This window comes from Piliocolobus tephrosceles, chromosome 20, assembly GCF_002776525.5.
Source record: "Piliocolobus tephrosceles isolate RC106 chromosome 20, ASM277652v3, whole genome shotgun sequence".
NCBI lineage: Eukaryota > Metazoa > Chordata > Mammalia > Primates > Cercopithecidae > Piliocolobus > Piliocolobus tephrosceles.
Window position 1 is genome coordinate 35,231,580 of NC_045453.1, and position 18,601 is coordinate 35,250,180.

An 18,601-nucleotide genomic window follows, 5' to 3' on the forward strand; every position below is an offset into this window, starting at 1 on the left:
GGAAACAGGACAGTAGCAAGAGAACCCCAACGGTGCCCAGATGCCACATATGACTCTTATGGGGACACAGGGGCCACCTTGCCCTAGTCCATTTCCCCGTCCCCAGGTCAGATGAGCAGGGCAGGGCAGGGACTTGAACTGGATTCAGACCCTGAAGCCATCATAGTGCAGGGTTTCTCAAAGTGTGGGCCCCCAGGCACCCAGCAGGTTTGAGGGGTTCCTGTTTAAAATGCTCACTCCCGGGCCCTCCTCAGATCCCATGGAGCTGAAAATCCCCCAGCATGGCTCCCACTGCGTGGGCTAGAATGAGGGGCCTTGCCTGACCTCTCTCTTGAGCCAGGTCCAGTGGGGGGCAGTCGGCTGAGGAAGTCACTAGAGCTGCTCACAGTCCTCACCCCAGTGCCTGATAGGACGGAGGAGGTTGGGAGAAGACAGGGAAGGCTTCCAGGAGGAGGTGGGCTTGGCTGGGAGGAGGCTCTGAGCAGTGACCCAGCCTGGGGGAATGGAGGTATCCAGCAGCCCTGCCCCTCCGCTGCACCTCTAGAACGGGCCCCAGGCTTGTTGAGCGCCACTGCCAAGCCTCACGCCTGCCTTGCCTGGCACCCCTCTCCCAGCCGCTGGGGACCTGGGGGGCACTGGTGGTCCTGAGCATCATCAGGGCCTGGAGATGTCCTCGAGGGCACCTGGGGGGATGCAGGGGGCCGGGGATGCTTCAGAACGCAGAGGATGGCTGAAACTCGCTAGGAGGGTGGTGACCAGCAGGCAGGGCAGGGCTGGGAGACCCCACGGGTGATGGGCAGGGGGAGGGAGAGTGAGGTTCAAGGCTTTATTTCACTTTTCCTGTGGTTTCATTGGTCTTTTTTAGAAAAGATGATATCACGTGGAAATGGGCTGGAAGAACCTCTGGAGGGACAGCTCCAGGACAACCGGACGCGCTCCTGAAGCTGACACCAGACATGACTGGTTTCCAATACAGGGCGGTGCACTGGGGGTCTAGCTGGCTCACAATGTTAAAAATATTTTTGAATCAAATTGGAAGACTTAAAATTCAGGTTTCTGGCATTGTTGGAAAAATCAGGGCTTGTTGGTGAAGGGTGGCAGCTGGACGGAGGCGAGGACGTGCTCCCCGCAGGGTGCTGTGGCCGCCTGCACCACTCCTCCGCTTCCTGTGGCCTCCCGACATGATGTCACGGGCCATCCATAGCTGTGTCGGGTAGGGTGCCTCTCGCCAGCGTCACCCACTAAGGTATCATCCAACCCAGTACGGAGGGGGCTTGCAAGGGAAAGAGGGGTCGCTCACAATTCTCCTGCGACAAGAGACTAAACTGCCCCGCCCCAGATACGCCAGGACACATGGCCACGTCATCACCAGCCCCAACAGCGCTTGGATGGGTCAGGACAGGGCTCCCAGACAATTCACTCTGCCTGTCAGAAACGGTCATGATACACAGAATCCGCCAGAACAAGGCCCATTCCCATCCCCTCTGGAAAAACCATCCAAACAAGTGTGTAAGTCTGTGATGACTGCAATGTGAGCGGCTTCCCCTCGGCGGAATCCTGGCACCGTGCGCAGCCCGCACTCCTATCCTTGGCAGTCCTGCACCACAGCTCCGTCCATCCATGTGGGCAACGCAGGGCAGCCCAAGGCCTCAGGAGGCCCCTGTCCAGCTGCTCCCCTCCTTCCTCTCCCCTGCTTGGCCTCAGGTGCTTCACTTGGAATCTTGGTTTTACATCAGGAGGTTGGTAGTTTTCTCCCAACTGCTACAACTTGTAAACATATTGACAGTGAGTGCTGATGACGGAATTCAAGTTGGCGGTGGTGCCCTGTGTTGGCCTCTGCCGCAGGGGGCCAATGTGGTCCAGAGCCTTGGGCTGCACCTGGGGAGTCCCTTGCTGTACGTGGGGTGGGGAGTTGAGCCCCTTCCCCACCAGCCTTCTTGCTCTGGGGCCCGACTGCTGTCTGCACAGAAGGCCTCCCCACTGCCGTGTGGAGACTCCAGGAGACCCAGTGTCTTTGGGTGGGTGGGCCTGCTGGTCTCTGCTGTGCTGGAGCAAAGCAGGCACGGAGGTGAATCAGTGGGTGCTCTGTTCTGGGCTGTTCCCCTGACATGGGCTGGCCTGGGGACCTAGGCCAAGGCCAGCGCACACCAGGCCTCTTGGTGCAGAGGCCCCCCGAGGCCAGCCTGGGGGCTCAGGGCTGTGGAGGGGAAGGCAAAGTCCTCAGGCTCGAACTTGAACTCCGAGTGGCCGGGGGCAAGGGAGTCATCCTCCTGGCCGGAGGCCTGCAGGGACAGGAGAGCATGAGAATGCGGGGTAGGGCTGGAGGGTGGGGAGGCAGCTGTGGCCTCTTAGGTCAGGAGCTCCCATGACCGGGATTTGCCCTTAGGGACCCCTTGATGCCCTGGAATGGCATGGGGGACCCCTTGTGAGGGATTGGGGTTCCCCCATCTGGCAGAGTCAGCTCTAGGGGAAGGGCCACCATACTGAGGGCTGAAGGCTGCCAGTGTGTCCAGCCCACCTGCTGAAAGAGGTTCCAAGGGGCTCTGATGGGATCTGACTTGGCCGAGGAAGCACAGGGGCCCCAGTTCTGGGCACCCTAGCCCGCCCCCTTACCTGGGGGGCCATGCCGGGCCCAGGGCACATTGGGGACGCCAGGCTGGGCTTGGGCTTCGAAGTGGCTGCCGAGTTGTCAGTGCTGGGGACAGCAGATGGGGAGGCCGAGGCGTTTGTTGTGGATCCTGGAAGGGAAGAGCAGGTGTTTACAGAAGGCCCAGGTATGGCCTCACCTCCCCTTCCTGCCATGTAGCCAGGTCTCCTCTGGCTCCTGCCCAGAGAGGTCTGGAGACTCCTCACGGTCACACCGTGGGCGTGGGCGGTGGGGCCGGGCATGGCTTTCTTGGCCCCACCTCCGCCCCTGCTGCCCACATGCTGTCACCACCCTGGCCCCCCACACCCCCCAGCAAGGTCACCACAGGGCAGAGCTGAGGGCATTTGGACTTCCAGAGGACTGTGCTTGAACCAAACACGCAGGTCTCTCATGACGGAATTGGCGGCACCGAAGGCCACCCCGCAGGAGGGGGGCTGACCACAGGGCCTGGCCACGCACCTGAGGAGCCCCTGGTCTTGGCGATGGTCTTTGGCTTCCGCTTCCGTGTCTGGATGCTTTCCTTCTTCATGGCCAGAGGCCGTGGCACCTGGCAGGGGTGGCGAGGGTGGAGGCTGGTCCCGTCCCTGCTCACCCCTGGGCCCCCTGCACAGCACCCCCTCATTCCAGTCCCCCAGAGCCGGTCACTGCTGGAGCTGGCTGTGTCCTCACAGCCCTGGTGGGTCAGCTGCCAGTTGGGCTGGGTGAGGGGGAGCCTGTGGAGCTGGATTCCCATCCCCCTGTCCGACAGAGCTGCCAGGGGCCAGAAGGCACCAGGGGTGCCCAGAGGGCAGGAGCAGTGTCCTTGTCTGTCCCAGGCTGAATGGCTGTGGTGAGCCTCAGTCAGCCCGTCTGTGCCACGAGCATAACAGGAATAGCCCGGGCCCCCGGGGGGTGGTGCTGCAGTCAGCCGGGACATGTGTGTAATACAGCCCAGGGGACAATAGCTATCCTTCCAGTTCCTCCTCAGCCTCCTGGTCTGGGAGTAGGGAGGGCGCTCACTAGGAGGCTGGACAGAGGCCTCCCCACCCTGCCCCGGGGACCACTCACCCCGTGCAGCTTCATGTAGAGGCCGCAGGCATTGCACACGGGCTCCCCCTCCGAGTTCCGCCGCCACAGCGTGGTGTTGGTCGTGTGGCAGTTGGTGCAGCAGAGGCCAGCGCGGCGGGATGAGGACTGTGGGGGCGAGGGAGACCGGAGTGAGCCCCCGGCCGTGTGCACGGCTGGAGCAGGGGGAAGGAAGCGAGACTCAGGTTGGCCTTGAGGCCACGCAGGACCCAGTGAGAAGGTGTTTGGAGCATGAAGGTCGTGAGCTCTGCAATGGACCGGCCTGGCAGCTCTGCCTGGACACGCCCTCGAGTCCTGGAAAAGGTAACTTTACCTTCCTGGGCCTCAGTTCTCCCCCTCGCCCAGTAAAAAGGGGGTGATAACAGACCCACCACAGGCTGGTTGTGGGGTTCAGAGCCCGTGGGGGCCGGGCACCTAGACACGGCAGTGGTTTTCCTGTTGTCTGTTTTAGCACCAACCCTGGGCCTGGACCCCGCAATTCTGCAGTGGAGCAGCACCCCAAGGCCACAGGGCTCCCGCAGAGGCCAGAACACAGCAGGTATCAGGGCCTGTGTTACCCCGTGCACCTGCCTCCCAGGCCGGGGGCCCCATCGGACAGCGTCTGAGGGCTCTGGGTCCCACTTGCCTATGTCTCCCCATTGCTGTGCACTGCACCTGGTGTTACAGCAAGACTGGACCCATCTGGAACCGTCCGGAGGCCCCAACATTGCCTCCCTCCTTCCTGCGGCTCTCAGTAGAGACTGACCCCCAATCTGGCAGGTCCAGGTCCAGTCAGAGGTCCCGAACCTCCAGGGCCCCAGTCCGTGAGCTCAGTTGGGGCTCAGGAATCTGGACTGAGGGAGGCCTGGGAGGCTCCGAGCTGGCAGCCTGGGGAGTCCCTGTTGAAGGAGGACCAGGGGCCTCCCACCAGCTCACGCCGGCCTTTCTCCTGCTGGCCTCACAGGTTGGTGCTTGGAGGGAGGTGGTGTTTGGGAGCTCCAGCCCAGGGCTCCAGAGGCACCTCAGACTTGAAGCCCTTTCCTGAATCTCAGCGCACAGCTCTGCTGGTGGCACCACCCTTCCCAGCCACCTGTCCCCAGACCTAGTTCTCCGGGGGGCTGCTGGTTCTACCCCCAGCCCCTGCCCTGACCCCATTGGTCCCCTTCCCTCGGGTTGCACAGCCCCCGCCTGGTCCAGGTTCCTGGCCTGTCTTGCCAGGATCACAGTGGTGGCTCTGCAGGAGCTCTGTCTGCCTTCCTGGCGGCAGCCAGGGCCAGACCATCAGTGTGCCTCAGGCCTGTGAGGATGAGGCCCCCACCTCAAAGCCATGCCGCCAGATTCTCTACCAGGACAGAGCCAGAGAGCAGTCACAAGTGAGCCAGCCACGCTAGGGTAAAAGAATCCATCCTAACGAGGGCTGAGTGGACCCAGCCAGCCTTAGCTTCACGGTCTGTTACTGACATAAGCAGACGCAGCCAGCCTCGGTTTCCCCATCTGTTACTGCCGTGAGCAGACACAGCCAGCCTCAGCTTCCTCGTCTGTTATAGCCTGCCTCAGCTTCCTCGTCTGTTATAGCCTGCCTCAGTTTCCCTGTCTGTTATAGCCTGCCTCAGTTTCCCTGTCTGTTATAGCCTGCCTCGGCTTCCCTGTCTGTTATAGCCTGCCTCGGCTTCCCTGTCTGTTACTGACGTGAGCAGACACAGCCAGCCTTGGCTTCCCCATCTGTTATAGCCCGCCTTAGTTTCCCCATCTGTTGTAGCCTGCCTCAGTTTCTCCGTCAGTTACTGCCCTCTATGATCAGATGAGGGCCGGCCTTGCTGACCATCTCTTGCCCACCCTTTTCCAAGCTGCTGCCAAGGGCACAGGCCTCCCTGTCCAAGGCCTGAGTGGGAGAGTGGGGCCTGCCTGCAGCAGCCAGCCAGCACCAGCCAGCCCCCAAACTCCAGACCTCCTTGACCCCCAGCCGCGGCTGCAGGCAGTTGCCAAAGGCTCTGGGAACGCTGCCCCTGCTTCATCTGGGGCCCCCTGTCTCCGGACAGGACCCTGCCCTGAGCTCCATGACAAAGAGGCAGAAAGGAAAGGAAGGGGTCCGGCCAGCGAGGCTGGGGAGGCTTGAGAAGTGCCTCAGCTTGCAGCTCCTAGCCTGACTGGGGAAGGACAACGTCCCCTACCTTAGGCCAGTAGCATCCAGCCACTCAGGGTCTCCAGTGGTCTCCCTGGGGGGACGTTGGGGGTGAGACTTGTGCTCACGCTGGGGGGCCCAGCCCAGGCCCTAGCAGAGCTGGAAGGGAGATGGTGCCTGGCCCCGGCTGGATGGTGGGCACCCTTCGTGCAGGAGCAATTGGGGTCACCCAGGACCCCCAGCTGGTGTCTCTCCCTGGGATGCCCCTGCCACACCCTGATGGGTCTAGAAGCAGCTACTGTGACTGGACAGGATTTGAGTCTGGTCCAGCCTCCCTCTCTTCTATCCCTGTCAGGTGCCAGGAGCTGTGGCTGCTTCCTTGGTGGCCTCAGGCCACCGTCCAGCATGAGGCACGGTCTCCTTCCCACCTCTCGAACAGCCACCCATCTGTCTGTCTTCCTGAAGTGGAAAGAATCTCCCCCAGGGCTGCCAGACGTATCGACCCAGCATGCCTAGGTAAATGGGAATTTCTGATACATGATGAATCCTTTGTCTCCTGCAGTATTTGGAATATGAGGGCTAAAATATTTGTGTTTATCTGAAATCACATGGAACCGCGTGTGGCCTGGAGTTTATTTGCTGACTCCCTCCTTGTGCCCCAGTGGTCCCCGCCTTCAGACTGAGAGGCAGCCATGGCCCAAGGCCGGTCCTCTTCTCTGAACCAGCGGGACCCTCGGGTCTGGGAACGGCCATCGCCCCTTAGCACACACAGATAGGGGTGCACACATGTGAGCACACTCCACACGTCCCCCCACAGCTGCCAGCACGCCCGGACGGGGCCACGTCTGAGACACGGGTTGTGGAGAGAAACAAGGTGGGGCGCGTGCAGGACGTGTGTGGGTTGGGACAGCCCCCAGCAGAGGACACACCCCTTACCCCGCACCCCTGTGAGTTCCAGGGGAACACCTGGAACCTACCTTGAATGTTTTCACAGTGAGCATGTTTCATTTCTATCAAATTAGGAAAACGGGAAAAACATGGACCTCACAACAATCTTCAAAGTGCGTCTTCACCTACCCTTTCCTAAATCTTCACCAGATCCCCATTGTACGGGTGGGAGACTGAGGCTCAGAGGACTGAGGGACCAGAGGAAACTGGGGAGGCCCGGGCTGGACAGCACCGTCCCCCTCAGCCAGATACTTTGGGGACACGATCCCAGCAGCTTGCCCGCGCTGGGGGTCCCTGTGCCACCGTATCGATGATGGCTCCATCTGTCCCTCCTCACTGCCCAGCAAGCAGCCCCCAAGCCTCTCTCCCGGCTGTGTTTCGTTTTGCTTTTTTGTTGGTTCTTTTCAAAAGAAGTCAAACTTCAAAGCCTGCTTGCGTGCAGCAAAGCCGCTCTAAGCACCAGGCTCTGCGTGCATCTGAGACATCCAAATAAATCAGGCTCTGGGCAGGGCAGGGCCTGGGCCTATGCTGGCGGAAATTCAAGGAGCACGGGAGAGGGAAGGAGGTTCAGCCTGAGCCTGTCGTGGAGGGATGAAGTGCGCACGCCGGGAAACACTTTGGAGTAAAGGTGCAGGTCACAGCCACCCGAAGCGCAGCAGCCTCCTCTGAGATGGAAGACCGGGCTGTGGACAGCCAGAGGCTGCTGTGCCAGTCTGAGCCTTGGGGACCGGTGAGTGCTGGAATGTCTCCAGATGCAAACGGGTCCCATCTTGGAGGGAAGATGTAGTAAGCACCTGATACAGCGCCTATGCCCCTTACTGGCTGAGGGCAAACTGACTTGGGGACTTGGGTCTGTGAGGGGCTCGAAGGAAGGAAACCCTGGCGTTGGGTGGGTGTCAGGTGCCTGACTCCAGGTAAGGGCCCGGCTTGCTCGGTGGGAAGGGACGCTTGGCCCCATGCAACACTGGGCTACTTCCTGGAGCTGGTGCCAGAGGTGGCCCTGGGTTAGGAGGTCTGCTGCCCGCACTGCCCTTGGCTGCCAGGCTCCAGGCTTCAGCCCAGGCTCCAGTGTTCTTGGGGGTGGGCTGCTAGGGGCCCAAGAGCTCCCAACCATGTCCATGCACAGAGCCAGACCACGGGGAGAGGGCACAGTGGTACCAGATGGTCCCCTCCCTCCGAGGCCTCTGGTCTTGGCAAGATGGACAATAAATAGGAACCTCCCCCAGAAGGCATCCCAAAGCCCACCCTGCATCCCCCAGACCAGGGAATGGAGGCCTCATCACACCAAGGGCCCCCATCAGCCCAGCCTTAGAGCCAAAGCCCAAGCATACAATACCAGCTAATTTAATCTTTGCAGCAAGGCATGGATGGTTCCAAGTTCCTCTTCCCAATTCTCAGATGAGGAGACAAAGGCTCAAAGAGCTGGGGAACTGTCTACAAGATGCCACAGCTTGGGAGTCTGGGGTCCAGCTGGACACAGGCATTGCCTGGCTGGAAGACCCAGGGCAGGGCAGGGCAGCAGGAGGGGCTCCCTCCCAGCAGCTCCTCCTGACACCAGTGTGTCCCAGTGCCCAGTTCAAGGCCTGGCAGGGGGAGAGTGGATACAGCCAGAGGAGGGGCAACGCTTTGCATGGGCGAGGGTGGGGAAGAGAGATCTGGGCTGTAGTCTCATAGGAGCTGGGCCGAGCTCCCTACCACTTCTCTTTTTTTAAAACAATTAATTTAATTTAACTTAAAATGTAATTATTCAATTTCTTTTTTTTTTTTTTTTTTTGTGATGAGGTCTTGCTCTGTTGCCCAGGCTGGAGTGCAGTGGTGCCATCTCGGCTCCTTGCAGTCTCAGCCTCTCAGCTCAAAAGATCTTCCTGCCTCAGCCTCTCAAGTAGCTGGGACCATGGTTGTGTGCCATTGTGACCAGCTAACTTTTAAATTTTTTGTAGAGACCTGGTCTCCCTATGTTACCCAATGCTGGTCTCGAACTCCTGGGCTCAAGTGATCCTCCTGCCTCAGCCTCCCAAAGTTCTGGGATTACAGGCGTGAGCCACCGCACAGGACAACTTTATGTATTTTTAGAGACAGAGTCTCCCTTTGTTGCCCAGGCTAGAGGGCAGTGGTGTGATCATAGCTCAGTATACCCTTGAACTCTTGGGCTCAAGTGATCCTCCTGCCTCAGCCTTCTGAGTAGCTGCGACCACAGGTGTGTGCCACCATGTCTGGCTAATCTATTTTTTTTTTTTTTTTTTTTGAGACGAAGTCTTGCCCAGGCTGGAGTGCAGTGGTGCGATCTCGGCTCATTGCAAGCTCTGCCTCCCAGGTTCACGCCATTCTCCTGCCTCAGCCTCCAGAGTAGCTGGGACTACACGCGCCCACCACCACGCCCGGCTAATTTTTTTGTATTTTTAGTAGAGACGGGGTTTCACCGTGTTAGCCAGGATGGTCTCGATCTCCTGACCTCGTGATCCAACCGCCTCGGCCTCCCAAAGTGCTGGGATTACAGGTGTGAGCCACCGTGCCCGGCCTCTATTTTTTTTTTTTTTTTTAATTTTTAGTGGAGATGGATTGTTGCTATGTTGCCCAGGCTGGTCTCAAACTCCTGAGCTTAAGCAATCCTCCTGCCTCAGCCTTCCAAAGTTCTGGGACTATAGGTATGAGCCACCGTGCCTGGCTCCCACCCCTTCTTAACCTCAATGGTTAATCCCTCATTGAGGGCCACATGGACACCAGGCTGGAACAGCACACCTGGGAGCACAGGCACAGTCACAGGGGCAAACAGGCCAAGAGGGGGATGGACTCCTAGGAGCCTTCCCTCCGACAAGCAGGCATGGGAGGAGGCTGGACCTGCAGAGCCCCAGGCCCTAGGCCAGCTCCAAGGAAGAGCAGTGACGGCCACCCCCAGCCTGCGGTCCTTCTTCCCACATGCTCCACTGGGACCTCCCATGCTCAGATCCTGGTCCCCCATAGCCCAGGGTCCCAGGCTTTCCCCTCAGCCTGTGATTGAGGGCCATACAGAGCTGCACCGGCACAGGGCGCGAATCCAGCCATCTAGAACAGCCAACCCGTAGGACAGCGGCAGGAGGGCTGGCCTCCACCCAGGGTGACGGCGGGAACTGGCTGATTGACCCCGCATGGAGGCCACACCACCAGCAGAGGAGGGCTTGGTGCCCAGGAACATACCCTTGCTCAGCCTTCTGACCCAAGGGCCACTGTGGCCTCCTCAATTTTAGATAACTTGCAAACAGCATCAACACCCCAAATTCTTATTTGTAAAATTACTTGAAAGTAAAGGTTTGCCTGGGAAAACGTATAGAACAAAGTAACTTTCAGCCTCTTCCAGCCTCTGGGGACTGTGCCCTGCCTGGGGCAAAAGTCCGGGCTCCGGAGTCCCCCACTCCCTGCTCAGCCACAAGCCAGGAAGAACCAAAAGTGAAAACAAGTTTTGCCCACAGGCATAAAGCTGGTGTCCCCGGGGTCCCTGAAGTATGGGCAGAAAGTGCTCCCCAAGGGGACTGCAGACCCAAAGACTCTCCCATTTCAGATTTCAACGCCCTTCAGAGAAGTATCCAGCAGCCACCTTCCCTTAAGCCTCATCCCAGGTAGGGTCACCTTGAGGCCTCGGAGACCGGGCCAGGCCACAGCCAGCCGCCACCGACTCGTAGGGCTGAGCTCCTGGCTCCTGGCAGCAGCCCTTCCTGGACCCAGCACTGAGCAGAGCCTGGCTGGCACCATTGCTCCAGAGCCTGGGTTCCTGGCCTCCAGAGCACTCCCAGGGCTGGGCGCTATGAGCTGCTGGCCCCTGGCACCCCCACTGGGATCCCCTGCCTGCCCTGAGCTCTCTCAGAGAAGACCTGAGCCGGCCTGGCCTGACCCACCGGGGGCCGGGGGGGGCAACCAGGCTGTTTTTGGCGCACTCCCCTATCCCCCCACCCCAGGGGCTCTGGTGTCACCTGGGTGGATTGCCAGAGGTCCCCGCGGGGGAGCACTGCGCCCAGGCCCCCCTCTGCCCAGCCCGAACTCACCAGGCGCTTCTGGGGCCGAACGAGGGGCCGGTTGACGCCGTTCATCTTGTGGTAGAGGCCGCAGGCATTGCACAGGTAGTGGCCAGTGCCGTCTCGGCGCCACAGTGGTGTGGACAGGGCCCCGCAGTTGACACACTCACGACCCTCACCCGGGAACTCCTCCAAGAAGTCGGACACTGAGGGGACAGGCAGCTGGTAGGCCCAGGCCCTCCCCTCCCCAGGAGCCTCCCCAGCCTGTGGGCCAGCACCCTCCCCTCCCCAGGAGCCTGGCAGCTTTCGTCAGACGAAGAAATTTAAGGCACAAATTTTGTGCCTTACATTTATTTTATTTTAAAATTTACTTGGTTACTTAGTTAATCTTATTTTTAAATTTTTAATTCACATATGATAAAATTCGCTACGGTTGCTTTTTCAAGGTTGGTGTGTTAATAAATAGAACCTGAAGTCAGACACCTGGGACTCCCGCTCCAGGACCAGGGGCTAGCACTGGCCTCTGCGTGTTTGACCTGCTGGGAAAGCAGGATGTCTGCACTGGCGGGGGAAGCGGATGAAGGGGTGTCTACACTGGCAGGGGAGGGATGAAGGGGCTTTATCTAGCAGACACTCTTGGGCTCCCCTGGGCTTTCCTGGGAACGCAAACCCCGCTGTCCTCCTGTTCTGCAAAGCGGGTCCATGGCAGGGGTCGGGGGTTGGGAGGGTGGAGGAGGTGCTTCTGTCAGCTTGGCTGTGGTCGCAGCCAGTGTCCTTCCTTTAGAAGGCCAGCCCCGCCTCGCAGCCCCCTGGGGCCGGGCTTCGCACACTGTGCGGCGGGGGGTGGAGGTCTTCCTGGTCCCCTCCAGGCCCCGGCCCGGCGCCGGCGCGAGGGAGGCCCGGGCGCCGCGTGGGGGTGGGGCAGGGATCAATCATCGCCCCGCCGGGGGTGGGCGCCAGCCGCGGGGCTGCCCAGGGCGGCGGGGGCCAGGGGTCCTGCGGGTGCGGCTGAGCCCGCTTCCTGCGCCAAGGGACCGGCGGGGTCCCAGGGGCAGCACCCGAGCTGGGTGTGGAGGCCTCCACGGTCCCGAGGGACGGGATGGGCCCCTGCGGAGCTCAGAGGCGCCGCCTTCGCCAGAAAGTGACTACGCTGCAACCGGGAACAGCCGCTCCCTTCACAGGCCGAGAATCCGATTCTCCAAACTGATACTAAGGGAGCGACTGAAACCAGGTCTCACATTAAAATAAGTAAGCATTCTAGAACCGAGACGAATGTGGCCACTTAAATAAACCGGTGTTTTGGACTTTGTAAAAATCGTTTCCAAAACTTTTCAAAAAAAAAAAAAGAGAAAAAACCCCCAAAACGATTAAGACTTTTTAGGCTCCACATTGGCACAGTCCGGAATGCTGTTTGGAAATAGATGTTCCAATTAACAGGTTAAAACAGAATTGTGGACGGCTGTTTCTCCCGCGGGGTGTTACCCAGGCTTTCTCCTGTCGTCCCGGGGCTGCTGGTGTGGCTCCTGGCGGGGAGGCCCGGACCGTGGGGGAGGAGGAGGGGAGCGTTTCGCAGGGTGCGGGTTTGCACCCGGATTCGGCCAGCCCCCGGCCCCCGAGATTGTGGAGTCCCCGCACTTACTGAAGGTGGGCCTGCGGCCTGGCAGGCCGTGCAGGACGCTGCCATCGAAGGGCCCGGCAGTCCAGGACGGGGCCACGTCGGGGCTCACGTAGGCCGGATAGGTGGCGGGGTATGAGGTCGTCACGGGCCGCCCAAGAGGCGCCGCGAACTGTTCTCGAGGCAACAGCGCGCTTTGGTAGGCGCTGCCGTCCCGGCCCCCCGCGCTGCCGCCGCCGCCGCCGGCCCCCGAGGGGCTGTGCGCGAAAGGGAAGGCGGTGGCCCCGGGCGGGTGCGCGGCTGGCGGGTGCGGGCTGCCCGGGCCGAAGGCTGACGAATCCGCAGTGGCGGTCTGCGCCCAGCCGGGGCGCGCAGCGAGCTCGGGGGGCTGCGGGCTCGGCTCACACCCAGACAGGTAGGACAGCATCGAGGGGACGCGCGCCGGCGGCACGAACATCGGAGAGCCGGTGCCCGGAGCGTGCAGGAAGGAGCCCGAGTCGGCGTAAGCTGCCTGGCTGGGGCTCGCGGCCAGCGCCAGGCTCTGGTACATCCTCCCAGGCGCGGTCTTGACCTGCAGGGAAGAGGGACAGGTGTGGAGGTCACGGGAGCTGTGCGCCCTCCGCCAGCGCCCGAGCTTGTGCCGGGCAGGTGCCGCCGCTTCGGGCCGCGCTTCCCACTCCCCAGCCCGGGCCGTTCCCGGGGCGGGTCCCCGAACCGGAGGGAGAGGAACCGCGGGGATGGGAGCGGCCAGCGCGTCATCCCCGGGCCAGTCACAACGTCGAGCCCACCTCCTCCCGGACCGGGGCTTCGTGGGTCCCCGGGGTGAGCTCGGTGGGGGGCTGAGAAGGACGGGCCCGGCGCGGCCGCAGGCCGCAGGGCCTTCGGAGCGGGGCCCCGCCGCGCTGGGAGGGGCCGGGTGGAGAGGGGCGCGCGGCTGCGGCCGGGGCTGCAGCACTCACCAGCGGGCAGGGAGGGCGGGAGGGCACGGCGGTGGCGGCGGTGGGTCGGCGACCGGCGGGCCGAAGACTGGAAGCCGGGGGCGGTGAGGCTCCGCAGCCCCCTCCGCGCCGCCCCGGCCCGCCCCCGCCGCGCCGCCCCTTCCCTCCCCGCGCCCGCCCTCCTTCCTCGCAGGGTCAGCGCTGGGGCTCCGGCCGCAGAGCCACGTGACCCGGGCAGGCTCTCAGCTCGCGGGGCTTGGCGACAAGGACGCAGGACACGGGGCGGCCAGCGCGGAGCCCGGACCAGTGCAGCCACACGGGCGGGCCGAGAGCTTCGTGAGCCCCGGCGAGTCGGGCGCAGAAACTTCTCCAACTTTGTGCGAGTCCGGAGCCCTCCTTCCTCCCTGGTCGGGCCCCCGCCCAAGGCTGGCCTGGAGACGGGCTCCGTGTCTGGGGCTGAGTCGGTGATCCCGGCCCCGCTCACCGAAGGACACGCGGCGGTGGAACTCCGTGGCCCCCTCGTTGCGTGGCCGCATTCGAGGCTCGGTGCCGGGAACTGGCTTCCATAGGGACTGCCCGGCTTGGGTCGCTGGACCGGGACGGGGTGCACTGGTGGGAGCCCCGCGAATTCCTCGGTTTCTGAGCAAGCGGGGCCACGAGGCTCGGGGACCCAGTGGGAGGCGGGCAGGGTCCAGCCTCTAAGGCTGGATCTGGGTGCCAGGCGCGAAGCCCGCAATCCCAGTGGGACTCTCGGCCGGCTCTCGGGGACACGGGAAGAGTTTCCTTCAGGAGCCAGAAATGCGGGCAGGTAGGAAGCGACCCAGGCCAGGGAATCGTGTCCGGCTCGCACTCCGGGTGAGGGCTGCATGGAGGCTTCGCTGCGGCGGAGCAGCTCCGCAGGTGGCGGGAACCGGACCCGTGGGTTCGGACGGAGCACACCGGCTGGACCCAGGCTTGGCGGCGGTGCTTGGGGCCATGAAAGTTTTTCTCTTTCTTTCTTTCTCAGGCGGAGTCTCGCTCTGTCGCCCAGGCTGGAGTGCAGCTGCGCGATCTCAGCTCACTGCCTCCCAGGTTCAAGCGATTCTCCTGCCTCAGCCTCCTGAGTAGCTGGGACTACAGGCGCCCGCCACCTCACCCGGCTAATTTTTTGTATTTTTAGTAGAGACGGGGTTTCACCAAGTTGGTCAGGCTGGTCTCGGTCGAGCTCCTGACCTCAGATGATCCGCCCACCTCGACCTCCCAAAGTGCTGGGATTACAGGCGGAAGCCACCACATGAAAGTTTTTCCTTGCAGAAAGGGGCCCTTAGCTCCTGTCAGTCAGGGCTAGGAGAGGACGCTGGCTTCTCTCCTTGGTGGAGGGTGAAGACCTGGGAAGGCAGGAAGGCAGCGTGTGGAGCTGTTGGGGTGGGTGTCACTGGATCCCCCCCACGGGGGTCTGGACGGCCAGCGCTGTCCGTCTGGGGAGAGCTGGGGTGCCCCACATGCGCCCTTATCCCTGGCCTCTCCTCTTCGCCCACAGCAGATAAGGATTCAGGGTGCTTGTGGAGGCGTCCAGGGTCCCTGCGTCTGGGAAGGCAGCAGGCTGGAGCCCCTGGTCTGTGGGGGCCTTGGGACCCCACAGAGGGCTCCACAGCGGGCTCAGGCCTGTGCAGAAGAGGGTGCAGCGTGGCAGGCTGGGGTAGAGGGTGAGTGCCATTGGGGTAGGGAGCTAGGCGACCTTCCGTTACCCCTTTACCAGCTCCCAGCCCCCTCCTCGCCAGCTTCCCACCAGACACTCCCTCCTTTCCTGTCCTCAGAAACCCCAGTTGGTGCTGCCTGCCCTGTGTGGACTCCCCTGCTTTCTGCTCTCCCCGCACTCGGGGTCTCCACGAGGGTCGCTCTTTGCCCCCACACCTGCAGACTTTGTCTGTGGATGGCAGTGCACTCCATGAAGGTGGGGAGAGGTGCCGGGCCTCTGTGCCGGCGAGAGGGCGCAGCGCAGTCCAAGCAGCTGCAGAGGGCTCTAGCACAGCAAAGCTGGTTGGACCCAAGCTCTGACCCCTCTGCCCTCAAAGCCTCAGTTACCGAGCCCTCATGAGCACCAAGAATGAAGAGAAGTAAAAAGGGACACTCCTGACTTGCTGGGGGCTGAGCCACCTGTAACCCCAAGAAAGGTCTAGAGAACAAGAAAAGAGCCACAGCAAACCTGGGACCCTGCAGGGTGAACAGGGGAGGGATTCGTGCTTGTTACTTGTAATAAAATCAGTAAAGTTCTTGAATAGGAAACACCAACATTGCCCGGGTGCTGTGATTTGTCCTGAGGTTTCCATTTGATTCTCACATCAATCTTATGCACTGGATCACATTATCATTCACATATACAGATGGAGAAACAGAGCACGGAGAGGTGAGCTAACCTGCCCCAGGCCACACAGCTAGCAATTAAACAAGCCAATTAAAACAAGGAAGGGAGTCTCTGAGTGATAGCGGTGGGTTGCTTTTTTAAATTAATAAATATCTACAATGGACATTTGTATTAAGCCCTGGGACTCCAGAGAAGGGAAAAGTCACTCTTCCAAGGCCCCTGTGAGGCTGCAGCCCACACAAGGCAGTACAGGGCTGGGAGTCCGGGCTGTTCTGGTCACTCGGTGTCCTGCTAGGCGAGTCACAAGCTCACCTGCTCTGCAGCAGCAGCGGAAGCCACTGGTGGCGTTTTCCACGTGGATCCAGCTGCCTCCACAGTGATCGGTGGGGCTGGGCACCCATCCGCGGGGGTTGTCTGTGACAGTATCTGGACCTCTTCTCAGATCTGTTTCTACTTGAGCCAAAAAGAGAGGAGTCTCAGCTCAAACCTCAAAACCCAGGTGCCCCCGACCTCCTTGACCCCCATGAGCCATGCTTCTGTGCAGCTCTCCACTCCCCGTGCTCTGGGCCCCTCAGGAAGGAGGTGGTCGCTAAGCCAGGTGACCTAGTCCACCAGGCTACCCCACCCAGCAGCAAGCCCTCTTCTCCGCTGGACCTTGTCCATGCTGCTTCCTGAATGGGCCTTTTGCCCTCTTCTCTACTTGCCAAACTCCTACACATCCTTCAAGGCCCATCTTGCAGGTCCCTTCCTGTCCCTTCTCCTATGTTGCTCTCTTCCCTTCCTGGTGCCTCATTGTGCTGTGTGGTCAAATGGCTGTGTGCCTCCGTCTTGTCACCTCAGCAGAAGCTGAGCCAGGAGGACAGCTTCAGGAACAGCGGGTCAGGGCATCGAGTGGGCATAGTCAGACCTTTGGGACTCAGTGTTGGCATCTCCAGGCTGTGTGACCTTGGGTGAGCTGCTTCCCTCTCGGTGCCTTTCTTCTTCTGTAAGGTGGGGGTGATGATAGTGCCTGCCTCTCACAGCGGCTTTGGGGAGGCGTTAGTGAGACTGGGTACTAAGAGCGTCTGACGCAGGATGGGCATGCAGCAGGCATTGGGGTAATGCTGGCTGAGATAAAACCCAGTGCAGGGATGGAGGCTCTGAGCTGTGTGCCCAGGGCCCTGAGAGCCAGGGAGCCAGGGTAGGTGACGAAGACCAGGAAGGAATTTCTGGCCCTACCACGGGTGACCCCTCTCTCCTGAAGGCTTCCTTGGTTCACAGGGACCCAGGGACCTGCCAGGGCTGGCCTGGGTGGGGACCGCACCCCCAGTGAGATAAGAGAGTGGGCATGTTAACCCCTGGTGGCCATGCAGAGTTAAGTTCCATGAGTCCTGGGCTGTGAGGGGCTTCTGGGGGCCTGAGAGGCCTGGGATGGGGCTGGGGTGAGGGTGGGTGGGTGTTGGGGGGGTGGCTGGCATTGAGGGTTTGGGGAGGAAGGCTCCAACCTTCAGGCACTGGGTTTCATTTCCCGCTGTCACTTTCCTAGTAGTGCCTGCATACCCTCCCCCCCAACCCGCCCCCAGCTTGGGAACCCTTAACGCAGACATACTTATCAAGGGAAAGAAAACAGTCTCATTGTTCAGAAGGATAAGGACCAGCTCCCAGGAGACGCCTCAGACATCGCCCCTGTGGGTGGAGTCCTGGGTACATGGCCTCCCCCAGGGGCCTTGGTCTCCGCCCAGGAACGGCCCCAGGGAGGGCCCCTCCCAGGAACTGTCCTGAGCAGGACCCCCTCGAGGAGCAGCCCTGGCAGATGGGTCCCCGCCTTGCACGCTGCCTGCAGGTGCTGGATGCTCTGCATTGCGGGCACTGGGGATGGTCCCACTTGGGGCTTTGAGCTCCGGTGAGGCCACCCTCTGTCCAGCCAGGGGGAGGGTGCCCCTGAGAAGGGGGCTGTCAGGGTTGCCTGAGGAGTGGGATTGGGATGACCCCCCTCAACTTCAGTCCTGGGTTTCCTTGGCTCTTGTCCCTCCCTGCAAGTGGGGAGGCCATAAGAAGTTGTGGGGAAAGGCCCCAGAGACCCCAGGGCAGGGGAGAAGGCCTGGGGGCTGTGCTGGGACCTGGAAAGGGGAGGCCTTGTGCTGCTCCCTGTGGTCTGAGGGGCAGGAGGTTCGAGGGAGGGGCAGATCTGCTTCCAGCAGGGCCCCTGGGCCCCTAGAGTGGGAGAAAAGTCAGTTCATGGCCCCCTCCCCACTTCAGCACTGTCCCTCTCCCCAGGCTCCACCCTGGCAGGGCTTTGGGGCCTGGGGCATCAGCTGAGCCCACTGGGCCCACAGCACCTTCAGGACCTCCCACCCCTTGGGATCCACAGGGCAGCATTCCAGGACTTCTCCTACACGGGGGGCTCCATTCACCTGAAGGCCAAGGACTGCAGAGCTCATCAATGGTGAGGGAGGCCCGGGAGGTGGGTGCCTAGGTCCCAACTGGGTGAGGTTAGGGAGCCTGGGGGCACCATACGGGTATAAGAATTCATTTTGGACACAGTGTGTGCCCCCTTCTGCAGGAACCTTTGAGTTCAATAGCCGAAGGGCAGCCCAGGCTCACTGCCCCTTTGGCTGGTGCCACTTCTGGGTCAGTCTCCAGGGGCAAGGACAGGTTGGCAGTGTCCCCTCCCTGCCTGACTCCAGCCTGGGCACTTCTGGAGCATCCCATGTGCCTGGTTCAGCTCAGCAAGCTGACATTTGAAAGCTCACGGCTATCCTGTGAGGTGGGTGATTCTCGTGTTCGTTTCATGAATGAGGAAGCCAAGGCCAGAACAGAAGTGTGCTGCCCCAGGGCCACAGCTGGGCAGGGGTGGAGTTGGCATTTGAACCCAGCTGTGTGCCTCTTGGGTGCTGCGCAGCCTCCTGTCAGCTCCTTCTGGCGCCTGCTCTGTGGGTGTCCTTCGTCCAAGGCGCCTGCAGCCCTCAGAGGGTCCA

The 18,601-nt window shown here is 61.3% G+C and overlaps 1 protein-coding gene across 1 annotated transcript; it reads right to left on the minus strand.

Moving 5' to 3' along the window:
- Positions 1-812: 812 nt before the first annotated feature.
- On the minus strand, positions 813-13,384 carry GATA5 (GATA binding protein 5). The gene is made up of 7 exons (XM_023183315.1): positions 13,322-13,384; positions 12,387-12,933; positions 10,778-10,953; positions 3,695-3,820; positions 3,107-3,194; positions 2,614-2,738; positions 813-2,282 (listed from the first exon to the last, which is right to left on the minus strand). The coding sequence occupies exons 2-7, from the start codon at positions 12,910-12,912 to the stop codon at positions 2,127-2,129; spliced, it is 1,197 nt and encodes a 398-aa protein (XP_023039083.1). The 5' UTR covers positions 12,913-12,933; positions 13,322-13,384; the 3' UTR covers positions 813-2,126.
- Between the last annotated feature and the right edge of the window lie 5,217 nt (positions 13,385-18,601).

Coding starts and splice junctions, on each gene's coding strand:
- GATA5 (XM_023183315.1), bottom strand. CDS start 12,912: ATGTACCAGAGCCTGGCGCTGGCCGCGAGCCCCAGCCAGGCAGCTTAC. Junction 10,954..12,386: donor AGGCCGCAGGCCCACCTTCA/GTAAGTGCGGGG, acceptor CTGTCCCCTCAG/TGTCCGACTTCTTGGAGGAG. Junction 3,821..10,777: donor TTCGGCCCCAGAAGCGCCTG/GTGAGTTCGGGC, acceptor TCGCCCCCACAG/TCCTCATCCCGCCGCGCTGG.